Genomic DNA, 13,100 nt, shown 5'->3' with positions numbered 1-13,100 from the left:
ATTTTCGTCAATTGAAAGGCTGAAGTTAAGTTTATTAGAAATCAGACAGGAAATACCGTGGTCACCAGATCAAAAGTATAGTTTGAAAAAGTGACTAATAATATTGTAGAGATAATACTCTTTTCAGCCTAATGTACATAGTTTGCTGCTAGGTTGTGGGTCCCTGTAGGTCCTTTTCTCATGCAGTTATTATAAATCTGAATCTGATCCTTCCCTTGTAGTGGAGAGTTTGCTACATGCATTTTCCTTACTTGGTGAAGTGCAAGTTTGGTGAAACAGGGAGGGCTGTTTACTTTTTATGGTGGCACTCAACGAAGACCAATCGGTTGGCTTGGCAAAAATCAAACGTGCATGATCATGAGGCCATGTCTTTGCAAGTAGATAGAATAGTCTTCCTCCATCAATGAACTATCTGGAAAATCACTCGTCTTTTGGCAAACTCCTGAAAACATATTCTTTCTTTTGCTCAAAGTGTCCTTACTTTTCTCCTTGCTTTGTGTTCTTCAGTGCCTGGATGCCCTATTATTTGGAAGACATCACTGTATAGATCTGATGTTCATTCATGCTGTTACAGTTACATTTAGAGCAATTTACTGCATGGTAAAGTGGGTGATATGCAATTTCTGTGCTGGTTTTCCAAATGTATCAAGACTTATTTCATGATCTCTGATGCATAGTTTTAATGCTCATTTATCCAAGGAATAATCCTAACAACAGTACAAAAATCATGCTCCTTATAAAATTCCAATGTCTATGCATAAGATTGTGAAAATGCAAACACCTTCAATCGAAGACTCTGAGTAGTACATTAAGCTCACAGCTTTTGGTTTCAAATCCTTTCTCTCTCTGGAATTCCATGTATTTATGGTTGTAAATCTCACTCACATATATTGTACATATGTAGCTGTTCACATTCTTTACCAAAAATATAAAATGGCTAAGACCACCAACATTAAAGGTCTTAAGGTTGGTGGTAACAGTATTACGGAAGCTAGCAGGAGCACAAGTCAGATACATAATGTATGTAACACAAATAACGATGTAACAACTGTATGTCAGGAAACCAATGAAAGAGTGCAAAATGTGGGTGTTGACAAAAAACATAAAAGCAATAAAAAAGTTTGGAAAAAAATCTATTAAAAATAATGGAGGTTGGCGGTAACAGGACATCTGCCATCAAACAGCAGATGATCCATTCGCTTGCCTCTTGGATCCTCAGCCTCATTTCATGGGGGAGTAGGTGCCGTGATTTCGCCTGCAGAACCACAGCTTGTTCCTCTATAGGAATCACCATATATGCTGCAATACACCCTGCTCACAAGGTGCCCGAAGGGCCTCCGTATTTAAGGTGACATATCTTTTTCCTTTCCCAGGATCGCAACATGGAGCTATCGTGCAGGAGAAAATTAGCAATATCTCCATGCACTAAAAAAAACTCCCTGCTCATCAGGAAGACTTATCATTAATTCCTCCCACACCAAAAAAACTGAAAAATGCAAGCCAAAACATCATTCAAACATGGCATGATGGAAAGTCCAGTACTGGAACTTTTTCCCAAAGATACTCAAATCATGTCAGTGGGAACACATTTGACAAGAATAAGCCATCTGCTTGGTGGCCAAGTAAAGATTTGATGGGCAGGCTGGCCGACAGCCCAAGTAAATTGGCTGCCTTTAAATGAGGACCTGTATTTAAATGAAACAATTGTTTGATTAGAGCTAGGCACTAATCTTCAGCTGTATGTAGATGCTTTAAAAAGGTACTATTGGGTCAGCATAAAATAATGATAAGCAGAAGGTTTGTTGTGTTTGCTATGTTTGCCTCAAGTGGCCAAGGGTATACCCATGAGTGGTGATACCCCGAAACTGGTCCTAGGATGCTTGTTTCCAGTCCATGTAGGACCTGACCTGGCAGTTTGGGCTGGACTGTTCTCATGAGGAGCAGGGCGAAAACTGGTTTGCATATGGCTTGGTCCAAACTGGGGTGGCGAAGTGTGAAAATAATGGATTAAACCCAGATCTCTTGACTGGAGGTGAGTGGTTGAAAGGTTTCAGCACTCCATCCATCATCTTATTGTGTTTGCTTGGTACACTGGTTACAGCCATCTAGAGTAAAAGGCGGTCCACTCAGGAAAGAGAGGAGCGTCCTACGGCATACACTGGCTTAAGCAGATTGCATGAGCCCTGAACTGGCTCCATCAGCAATCAACAGACGAGCAACTCTATGGCATGCAGTGGATACAGGACGACATAATATACTATCTCTAAAAAGTTGTGTTTAGGGCCAGTGATGATTAACACCCAGAGTGAATTCTGAGTCTACCCAGGAGAGAAAGATGGGTAAACCACAGGCATGTACTGAGTAGAGGCAGTCGGGCCTGCTCAGTCAAAAGGTTGGTATAGGGCTGAAAGGCTCGCTAACAATCAAGACTAACAAATGCAGGAATTCACAAGTCAAGGAGGCTCTAGTGTCTTGTGAGTTAGCAATGATGGAACAGTTTGCCTCCTGATGGTCTCCCTAGAGCTGTGACGTAGGTGTTAGAGCAGAATGGAATGAGAGCTGATTTAGAAAGTTGATTTTGCAGTTACACACAGAGGAACAATAAATAAATAAGAATAAAGACGAGTAATAAGCTCTGTGTGTGGCGTAGTCATCCAAGGGTACCCTGGCTGGGGAAGACGCTAGAGAGGCTGTGGCATAATGCACAGCTAATATACATAACTTTCACCTTTTTGTTAGCAAGAGTTGGTTCTGTAAGAGAAACTTCATACTGTGCTTAATTGTGTTGACCCAGGATCAAACCAAGAAGTAGCCCATAACTTGCACCGGTTACAGGTAGCATAGAGAGTCGGTCCAGGAGAGACAGAGATTCCACCCACTGTGGGCACTGGTTACAGACAGTCAGAATAAATACCCTTGTCCAGGTCTTAGTATCATTTCCACAAATAAGCAATCCCTGCATTTGAAGTAGGAACATCTGTCCTCTTAAATCAGACATGGAAAGCACTGAACCTAATTTTTAATTGCAGCAACATCACTTGATCTTCAGGAAAGATTCCTGATGTGGCACTCCCGGCGAAGTTTTATTTCATGTTATACATATTGAAATGGTGAAAATTCCGCCATAGGTAGACTTTGCATCACTGGTCAGTTCTGTCCCTTCCTGGTGGATTTTGAGGATTTGATCACAGCCTGAATCTGTGAATTGTGAATTGCACCGAGTAGTTCACAGTAGGATATCTGCAGGTGATGACTGGGTGGGTTCTAAACTGGTTGGGTGTAGCCAGAGGTCCGATGTTACTTAACCCCTTGAATGCTCATGACTAGCTGAGCTCGTCATGAGCCCCAGCGCTCCGGTGCTCATGACGAGCTCAGCTTGCGGGGATAATTCCCCTGCTGTGCTGAGCGTTCCATGGGAACGGGTGTGGCCGTGACGAGCTGAGCTCGTCATGAGCACAGGAGCGCCGTGCCTCATGACGAGCTCAGTTCGTCAAGAGCATGTGAGCGCTGTGCACGCCCCATCCCCCCCCCCCAGCACAGTGGGGGAATATCCCCCGCAGCGAAGGGGTTAAATGCTAAATGGGTTATTTGATGACGCATTGCTGACGATATTGTAGGTGAGTCAATTCATAGAAGAAGTAATGTGTGATGCCTTGTTATCTATATGCTGCTTAATCCGGACTGTGTTGTGTAGATGTTATGCATTTTGTTTGCTGTGTAGCTTCAGAAACTTTGCCGGCTACCAATAGGCTCTACGAGAATCACACTTGTTTGTTTCCTTAGTATAAAAGCATATGGCATGCTCTGCGCTTCTGGTGAGGAGGTGATCTGTGCACGGGGCATGATTGGGGAGAAACAAATAATTATGTTTTATTAAATTTTATTGAGAGCGTTTGGATGGGTACATTGCCCTGTTGTTGTTGAGTTACACCTGGAAAAGCAATCTATACGTAAAACTGGCAGACCAGAATGTTGCTTACACAAAGCTCTCTTTTGATGCAATGTCTTTTAATATTTGCTTTCGTCTTCTTTTAACACCAGGTGGACGTTTATGGCTTTGGAGCAGACAGCAATGGAAACTGGGACCACTACTATGAAAAAAAAAATCCTGGAAAAAGCGCTTTTCGAAAAACAGGTGTTCATGATGGGGATTTTCAGGCAAACGTGACAGAAGGTCTGAGATCGAGCAACAAAATACAGTTCTTCTCGGGCAGATGACACCTGTGATACAGGAGGACATTGTGGATTAATGCGTTTTTGTCTTGAGAGAAAATTGACAGCTGGGATATCACAACCACCTCTGAACGAAAACAATAGTGATAAAATGAAGACTTTCAGAAGGAAAAAATGCAGTCGGAGAATTATTTTATTCAACTCTGTTTCAGGAAATGATCTCAAAATGTGTGAAAAAACTTTGTGTTGAATGTTGGCTGATTCATTGAAATTAGCCACCAGGCTACAAACACGACTCTTTGAATCCCTTTCAGAAGCAATAAGACAAAACAGCAGAGGTGTTACACATAGTCTTGTGGTTTTATGTTTGCTGCCCTACATGGATGCTGTTTTCTACTTTGTCAAAAACAAGCAAGGAGTTCATAGAATTCGAGATGGATCTGCACAGGATTAAAATGTAAGAAGACCTGGAGTATTACAGACGATCTGTGCACAGAATATTTCCCAACACTAAAAAATAAGTGTTCCTGGAGGAATGGCAAGATTCATGTGCTGTACACAACATGCTTAATGCTAGCAAAGCCAAATAAATGTAGCAGACTGTGGTTGCAGCTTTAACCATGGCAGATATTTGATGGATTACCTCGGAATAGTTTACAATAGATTTCTACGTTTTGTGTGCAGGTAACCATCGGATAGCCTTTCTCATGTTATCTCTTGATCCACAGCTTGTAGTCCTTTTTGGTCCATGGAGATGAGGCATGTACTATATATGTGCAGCGCACAAGGTGGAGGGTCCATAGTCCATAATGACTGGCACGAGGAAAAAAGATGCATGAAAAATGGAGTGAGTGTGGCAGCCATGTGTCCAGATAGGACTAGACTTCAAATGTGAAATGCTACTCTATAAACTACCACGGCAGGTGTAGCTAGCATATGCCAGTTCTAAAAGCTGAAATTAGCTTATCCAATAAGGCTGTATTCACACAGAATTTTTGATTGACTGGACATAGTATCTTACATTTTGAATTCGCCTTTTGGGTTGCTTACCATATTTGTGCCTACTGTGGAACTAGAGCACAGGCCGGCTCACAATTCTTGTGAAGACTACTTGTGCTGCTCCCAAGATTTCATATGAAGTGTCATTAGCCTACAGCGCCTTTTTCAAATTGATTTATTTGTATTTATTGTTTTTATGTAGAGTTTGCTCCCGAACTCAAGGGGCACAGGGAGCTGCGTGAAGGGAGCACGGGTAATGGAGACTGATCAACTTTTCAGAACCACATGCTTGACAGAAGAGATAGGTCTTCAAAAATGTGTTCAACTTTCTGAAGTCCTCCTACAGAGACAGTGGGGATGATTTCTGAGGAGCCCAGCCTTGTGATAGCAGGCACCTCTCAATGAAGTTTATATTACCACTCGTGCAGCAAGCGATGGGTCTAGGACTTTGTCTCTCGCACCAACAACAAGTGCTTTCAATAGGCACTCTTCTGTGCACAGCTTTGTGTACAGTTGGGAGGGATTGGTCAACCACCTGCTTGATTAATGGCAGGTAAAGGAATTAAGGCATCACATGTTCAAGTCATCCTAGATGGAATATGAGGTGGCCGGGTACGCTTAAGGTTCTTAAGAGCGTACCCAACTTCTGTTCAGGAGGTCATCATAAACTCTACAGTTGTAGTCAATACATGAGGGGGGTCACTTTAAGGACAAGGCTGCTTCGACGACGGGTGTCTGTAGCATGAGTATTTGACAGAAGCCGCAAACACAAGCTTGCTCTGATTATTTTTTTAAAACATTAATATTTTCAACCCAAGCACGAACAGGAAACTTGCTCATAGCCCAAAGCTGTGAGAAATAAATTGGAATATTCTTGTGTATAAAGCAAACAGTGGAGGACGTAGTACTGTCAGTGAACATTGAAATAAGTGATATGTTCCATTTCTCCCAATTCAGTTTCTGATTTACGCCAGATTAGAACATGGGTAAGTGACGGCTAGGATAAACAGAAGCTTATCACTTGCCTCTGATGGTGAACAAGTAAACTTCTTTGTTGTTTCGGTTCTCTTAAGGTTGTTAAGCACATTATCATTGACTGCCCATTATCATTTTAATTACTCATGTGTGAATCAGATGACTTTGCCATTCCATTCTTTACCAAATCTTAGTTGTCTAATCACAGTGTGAAGGTGTGTGAGGCCTCAAATCTATACATAAATTACATATTCTGCAAATATTTCTTGTGAATTGGATACATTGTTCTTAAAATGGGCCCTGCTGTGCCAATTAATTTGCAATATGCAGTTAAATTGTGTGTCGCATTACATTGTCTCTTCTAAGTGTTAGGTTATGATTTTTTTCTGAGGATAGAGTCCTATTTCGATAACACTACAATAATTTGAACTAGATTTGCAAAGCACAGTTTGTTCCACCTGCTTCCTCCTACTTAAAACCCAAAGAAGTGGGCATTATTCAAGCCTTAAAAACGTCCCATTTGCAAGGCGCCTTGGTTTTTGTCAATCGATTAAAAATATAGTTACGAAGATTACTGAATTGTTCACTTACAATAGAGCAATTATTCTGAATAAACAACTTCCCTGCTTGATTCACAAACAAAAGCTGACATTTACCATCATAGAATATCTCCTGCGAATAGGCCAAATTTCTAACTTTTATGGCATTCGCACAGGCTCTCCGGAGTACTCATTGGAAGTGTACAATATTCATAGTAATATTAATATAATATTATTAATATTATATTTATATTCATGCATGTACTACAATGTTTACAATGTGTACAATGTACACATGCAGAGTTTCTGTAAGTGCAAGATTCTTCATTCGTAAATCTGACACTAAATAGTTCATCTCAAGGACAAGTAGCTTTCCCTCCATCCATGTCAAATGCAAGAAGTTCCCTCACAAATCTACCCTGGAAACGGGCTTGTTCGCCCCCTTTATACATGTAGCCTGAGCCTGCAGTGCAAGAAAAGTACCTCCAGAGAGTATATGAGTACATATATGATTGTTGGTCTTCACCATCTTTGTGCATACAACAGTTCGCAATAGAGCCCAGAGTAAGGTACCCACGGTCCGAAATCACTTTAGTGAAAACTTAATTCAATTATATTTTGATTCATTCATTCATTCAGTTTGTTTGGTAGTACAATTGTACATTTGAGATACTAGGATGGTGTGGACCTTACCAAACAATGAATTTTTGTGTTTTCATTGTAGAAATAAAACAAGCTGTGTTACAAATTTTCATAAACAGGTCTGGATATGACGCCTGACCCATGGAGTACTATGCCTAACGCCCACTTCAAAAGTGGTACAAAAGGGGGTGAAAATGACACAGGCACAGGGTTAGACTGATTTGCATATGGCCATGTCTGAACTGGGGTGGCTGGCAGAGTGGGCTAAAGAACGGTGATGGATCAAACCCAGATCTGTTGACTGGGTGTGAGTGTTTGATTGGTTCAGATGATCCATCCATCACCACCCCCTTTTGTACCACTTCAAAAGTGGTCACCAGTGCCCACATCAGGATTTGATGCTGTTGTTAGTTGTTACAGGTAAGTAACTTTCTCCATCTCAGCCTGGCCTTTAAGTAATGTAGAGCAAGCCCACTGTAACCAAGGAGATACCCACATTTCTCAAAACAGACTGGGTAGAATTGTGCTGTTGATCTGCGTTAAGGTATTGTACAGCCTCCCTTCGGTGTTATCAAGCCAAGATTAAAACCATAGTGGCCTTTCCAGTCAATACGTTTCTTTGAGAGCAAGGATTTGAGCATTTTCTTTTTTATTTAAAATGCTGTTTCTTTTGGTGCATTTCCATGAGTTTTCAAAGACTATTGTGCTCAGTTGTTTACACGTATCTTTCTATGTATTTGTGAAAAAATTGTATAGGTTTTATAACAAGAAAAACTTTAATCTATTTGCTAAAAGACAAAAAATAGAAATCAAATTGCAGCATTACGTTTTGTGCACACCCAATATTATATTAAAGAGCTACGTATATTGAATTGAGAATTCAACGCATGCCATGCGGACTGTTTTGGCTTCTAAATTTGGGGTGAAAGTTTGGTGGCACACACTGGTGAAATGAAGTTATAACCTGGGGTCAAGTTTGACAGGTTATGAGATTTAGGTTTTGCGATTACTCCTGTTTTCTTGTGGTTACTATACTCATTTTAATGTTGTCAGTCTCCAGTTCTCTCAAATCAGTGTCAAGATATTTATTACAGTTATCTTGATCATTAGATGCTACATACAAAGGTACCCAGCTTACATAATTACACAATTATACGGATAATTTGCACTTGATTTAAGTGAGCGATTATCTTTTTCTATTTCTGGAATAAAGTGTATGGCTCAATTTAATACAGAGGATTTATTGGCATTTCAATAGAAATTTGCTGAATTTGTTCTTCTTTCGTAATGGAGATAAAAACTATAAACCAGTTTTACCAAAGGTTTTTGTCTGGTTTTCTATTGTCTTAACAAGAAAATACAGCCGTAAGCCCGTCTTAAGACCAGAAGAACCCTGAAAAACGATGACCGTCTTTCCTAGCTAGGGAGAGTCTTGCACGCCGTTCGTCCCAATGTACTGAGTTAAATATCTTGGTTGAAGCTTTTGCCCCAGTGTTCTCTGTAGCTGACCTCAGCAGGCACCGAGTAAGGCAGAAGAATGAACATGAGTTACTAAAGGCCATAAAGGGAAGGAATGGAGAATAAACATAAACAGACAGTCAGACAAACCCACATGAAGGAGATTCTAGGTAGCAGCCTTAGGGAGCCTCCAGGAGAGGGCGCCAGATTGCAGCCATAGGCCTCAAATCTGGAATTAGTGCTGCAAAAAGGGGGAGCAAAAACGAAAACACCTCCATAATTGTTTATGCCAGAGTCTGAAAATACTTGGAAAGAAGTTCTGAAAATTAATTACACCAAGGTGTAACAATGTATTTCACGATTTCCTTATTTTCACCTGTTGTGACCCCTGTTATGAACCAGGACTGCTGATCTTTCCGTTTTCTTGAAGGGGAAGTAGGGAATTAAAAATTCCAATTTTCCTACTTCTTTTATTGGCTATCTCCCCTGAAGAAGGTGCACAATAAATTCCCAACAACTTTCCTTTTTAAAAATAATAAGAAAATAAATTGTGTTATAAATGCTAACCAAACTATTGCTGTAAGCACTTTTGATCAAGGTGCTGAGGGACAAAATATGAAATCAACAATCACTTGTTACAGTAATTTATGCAGTAAGCTTATTTCTTCATTTTTCTTTGTGTTAAACTTACATTACAGAATCGAAGGGTGTATTTTCGCAAGGTTTTCACTGTTGCACTGTACTATGTATGTTACAGTTTTAATTGCAAAGAATTCATAACTTTGGAAGGAGATTTCTATTTTATTTTGTATTTATGGTGTTCGACATCTGTGGTAACAAAAAGATTATTTCCTTAAAAAAATAAATTTATCTACTAAAAAGTTATATGCATTGGTGTTTGATTTATGTTTTTTCCGACATGCAAGACAGTGACAGTTTTCTTTAAATGTGGCTCTGTAACTAGGAATTGATAGAATAATGGTATGCAAAGATTTTATTACTTAAGTGTATTCTTACTCAGCTCCTAACTATTGGCCTACCTATAAGGTCGATTCAAACAAAAATAGTAGATTTGCACCTGCGAGCACTTGCAGATTTACAATTTCTTGGCATTTACAAACATTCCCACGTTTTCCTGAAAAATGTTAAGGCACATGTGTACTTCTTTGAGTATTATTGACTAATCGGCTAATCAACTGGAGCCTGCCACCACTTGGATACCCTCACGGGTGACAAGTAGCGCTCTACAAATCTTCTGATTGATAGAGAAAGCCCTTCCCCAACATATGTGGTGGTGATCCTCTCCCGAGAGGCCCCATAAGGTGGAGAAAAAAGAAAGACGCCTGGAGGCAGAAATGGCAGCACTCCTTCAACAAAAGACGTTCAACAAAGAGCTGAAGGAATTCAGAATCCCGGTGAAACCCTCCACTACCACAGAGGCCTTCGAAGCTCCGTCAACCACCAAACCTCACAAAGAGGAGGTTGAAGAAGAACTCGATGCTCCAGAAGAGGAAGAAGCTACAGGAACTTTTGAGGAAGAATGGAACAACCTCGACACAGAAAAGCCTAGAAGAAGAGGTTTGTAGCTACCCCTTGAAGGCTTCGCCACCAAACCACATAGTCTTCTACAGCAGCCTCATCAAGAGGGCAGCTGATACCTTCGGAGTCCCCTTAGAGGAGGAGAAAGGAGACTCTTGCATCCTCTTAGAAACATTAGCACCATCCAGCAAGGGGACACAATACCTTTGAACGCTGCCAAGCATTCTGGACCAAGGCAAGGATGCTTTCAAGAAACCTTCCTCAGGGTAACCTTAAGGGTTGAGAAAAAATACAAACCCTCCACAAAGGACCCTAAATACACCCAGGGGACATAGTGGCAGACTCCATCATTGGCACCAGAGCAAGAAGGAAGAACAACACTCACTCCTCCAGCCTCCAGAGAGAAAAAGTAAAAGAATGGATATGGTGGGGATAAAGATAGAAAAACAGGCAGCAACGCAATGGCGCATTGCAAACTCTAATGGCCTCCTCAATAGTTGTGGTTGCTAACAATGGGACGATATCTAAGAACTGATTAACAAGCTCCCTGAAGAGGATAAGAACAGAGCAAAATCCATCATACAGGAGGAAAGAAACATAGCGAACACCTGCCTGAAATCGGTTCTAGACGTTGATGATACAGACAAATGTGCATAGGTACAACATTGAGAAGGCACACCTGACGAAGAATTTCAGGCTTCAAGCAAGAAGTCCAAACATCCATAATTAATTAACCTTTCACAGGAGACGCCCTGTTCAGAAGTGAGGTAGATGAATCCCTAGAACAAATGAAGGATTACAGTGAGACTGCCAGGTACATGGTAGCCCTGCAACAGAAGGGCACCTTCAAAAGAGGAGGTTTTAAGCTCACAAGACCCATGGGAAGGAGGTCTTCACAACAGGCCAACAACAACTTCAAACACTGGGCAGCAGACAGCAATCAAACCAGCATTCCAAATACCAAGCCTGGCAGCGGCAACCAAGGCAGTCCTTTTGTGGCAGAGGAAGAGCCAGAGGACAACCCTCGAGGGGGAGGAGCAAACTCAAATTGACTTTCCCACAAGGGAAGACCCCCACACAACACCAGTGGGAGGCAGAATAGCACATGACCTACTTCAATGGGAAAACATCAACACAGATAGTTGGATTTTAAATGTGGTACACCACGGCTATTGTATAGAACTAACAAACCTCCACCAAGGAAGAAGAGTTCCAGAAGAACAGAATTCTTACAATTAAGACAGTAAATAGAGAAACTCCTACAAAAACATGCACGTGGGTACCAACGAGGGAACACAGCAAAGGAAACTACTCACTTTACTTCTTGGTACCAAAACAAGATCTCACACTAAGACTTATCTTAGATTCATAAATAAATTCATTCGCACACAGCATTTCAAGATGTCAACACTACAGGAAATAATAGTTTAAAGGTAATTTATTGGCAACAATAGATCTACAGGACGCCTATCTGCACATCCTCCTGAACCAAGCACGCAAGAGATTCCTCAGGTTCACCCATGAGAACTCTCATTACCAATTCAAGGTCTTGCTCTTCGGAATAATATCAACACCAAGAGTCTTCACAAAGTGCCTAAAAGCGGTAGCGGAATCCTGAAGAAGTAGAGGTAGCCACGTCTATCGATACCTAGACGACTGGCTGGTGAAATTCAAATCAAAGATATTACACACACATTCATCAGGTGATCACAACACTGCAAGAATAGGGTTTTTCAAAAACCACAAAAACTCATCAATAAAACTGGAGCAAGAAAAATCCTTCCTAGGAGCAAGATTAAACTCCAGGATTGCACTGGCATACCGACCCAAAGGATAATACAAGCTATGAAACAGCAAACTCACCTCTACCATTTTGTCAAGCACAGTTTATGTTCCACCTGCTTCCTCCTACTTATAAAACCCAAAGAAGTGGGCATTATTTAAGCCTTAAAAACATCACATTTGCAAGGTGCCTTGGTTTTTGTCAATCGATTACAAATATAGTTACTAAGATTACTGAATTGTTCACTTACAATAGAGCAATTATTCTGAGTAAACAACTTCCCTGCTTGATTCACAAACAAAAGCTGACATTTGCCATTATAGAATATCTCCTACCATTAGGCCAAATTTCTAACTTTTATGGCATTCGCACAGGCGCTCAGGAGAATTCATTGAAGTGTACAATATTCATAGTAATATTGGTATAATATTATTAATAGTATATTAATATTCATGCATGTGTACTACAATGTTTACAATGTGTACAATGTACACATGCAGTGTTTCTGTAAGTGAAAGATTCTTCATTCGTAAATCTGACACTAAATAGTTCTTCTCAAGGACAAGTAGCTTTCCCTCCATCCATATCAAATACAAGAATGTTCCTGTGAGAAAGTGGCTCTATATATCCTGGACTAGAATGAAGTACAGTGTGTATAGAGTCCACCAACCACAGAGGTATAACAGAGGCTAAAGTCAGAACTGACCTTACTCTCCAAAGTGGTAGCTTGGTCGAGCAGTAAGGCAGTACCAGAGGACAGTGTAAAGCATTTGTTGTACACACTCAATCAGCAAAAGGTTTCACACACTCAAGGACTGAACTCCAGGCCTATTGTTTTTATATCCACAGATATAGTTGTTTTATTTTTAGAACCAACAGTTATAAAAATATACTTTTCTCGTTAAGAGTACTCGCATGTAATTACTTTGCAAAGGAGCAATAGAGTTTGTGAATACAGTTTTGGGAGTAAGCAACACAATCCTAAAACACAC

General features: G+C 40.6%; 1 protein-coding gene across 2 annotated transcripts in view; it reads left to right on the top strand.

The window, feature by feature from the left end:
- The window catches only part of LOC147724708 (CMP-N-acetylneuraminate-beta-galactosamide-alpha-2,3-sialyltransferase 1-like), a 237,309-nt gene extending 230,605 nt beyond the window's left edge, over positions 1-6,704 (top strand). For both annotated transcript variants that reach the window (XM_086966251.1, XM_086966252.1), the window contains exon 7: positions 4,042-6,704. In XM_086966251.1, the coding sequence (XP_086822377.1) occupies positions 4,042-4,218 (177 nt within the window). In that variant the 3' untranslated portion in view covers positions 4,219-6,704. The remainder of the gene's footprint in view (positions 1-4,041) is intronic.
- Positions 6,705-13,100: the final 6,396 nt, after the last annotated feature.

This window comes from Lissotriton vulgaris, chromosome 4_1 (assembly GCF_964263255.1).
Source record: "Lissotriton vulgaris chromosome 4_1, aLisVul1.2, whole genome shotgun sequence".
Taxonomy (NCBI): Eukaryota; Metazoa; Chordata; class Amphibia; order Caudata; family Salamandridae; genus Lissotriton; species Lissotriton vulgaris.
This window is presented reverse-complemented; position numbering and strand designations above follow the sequence as displayed.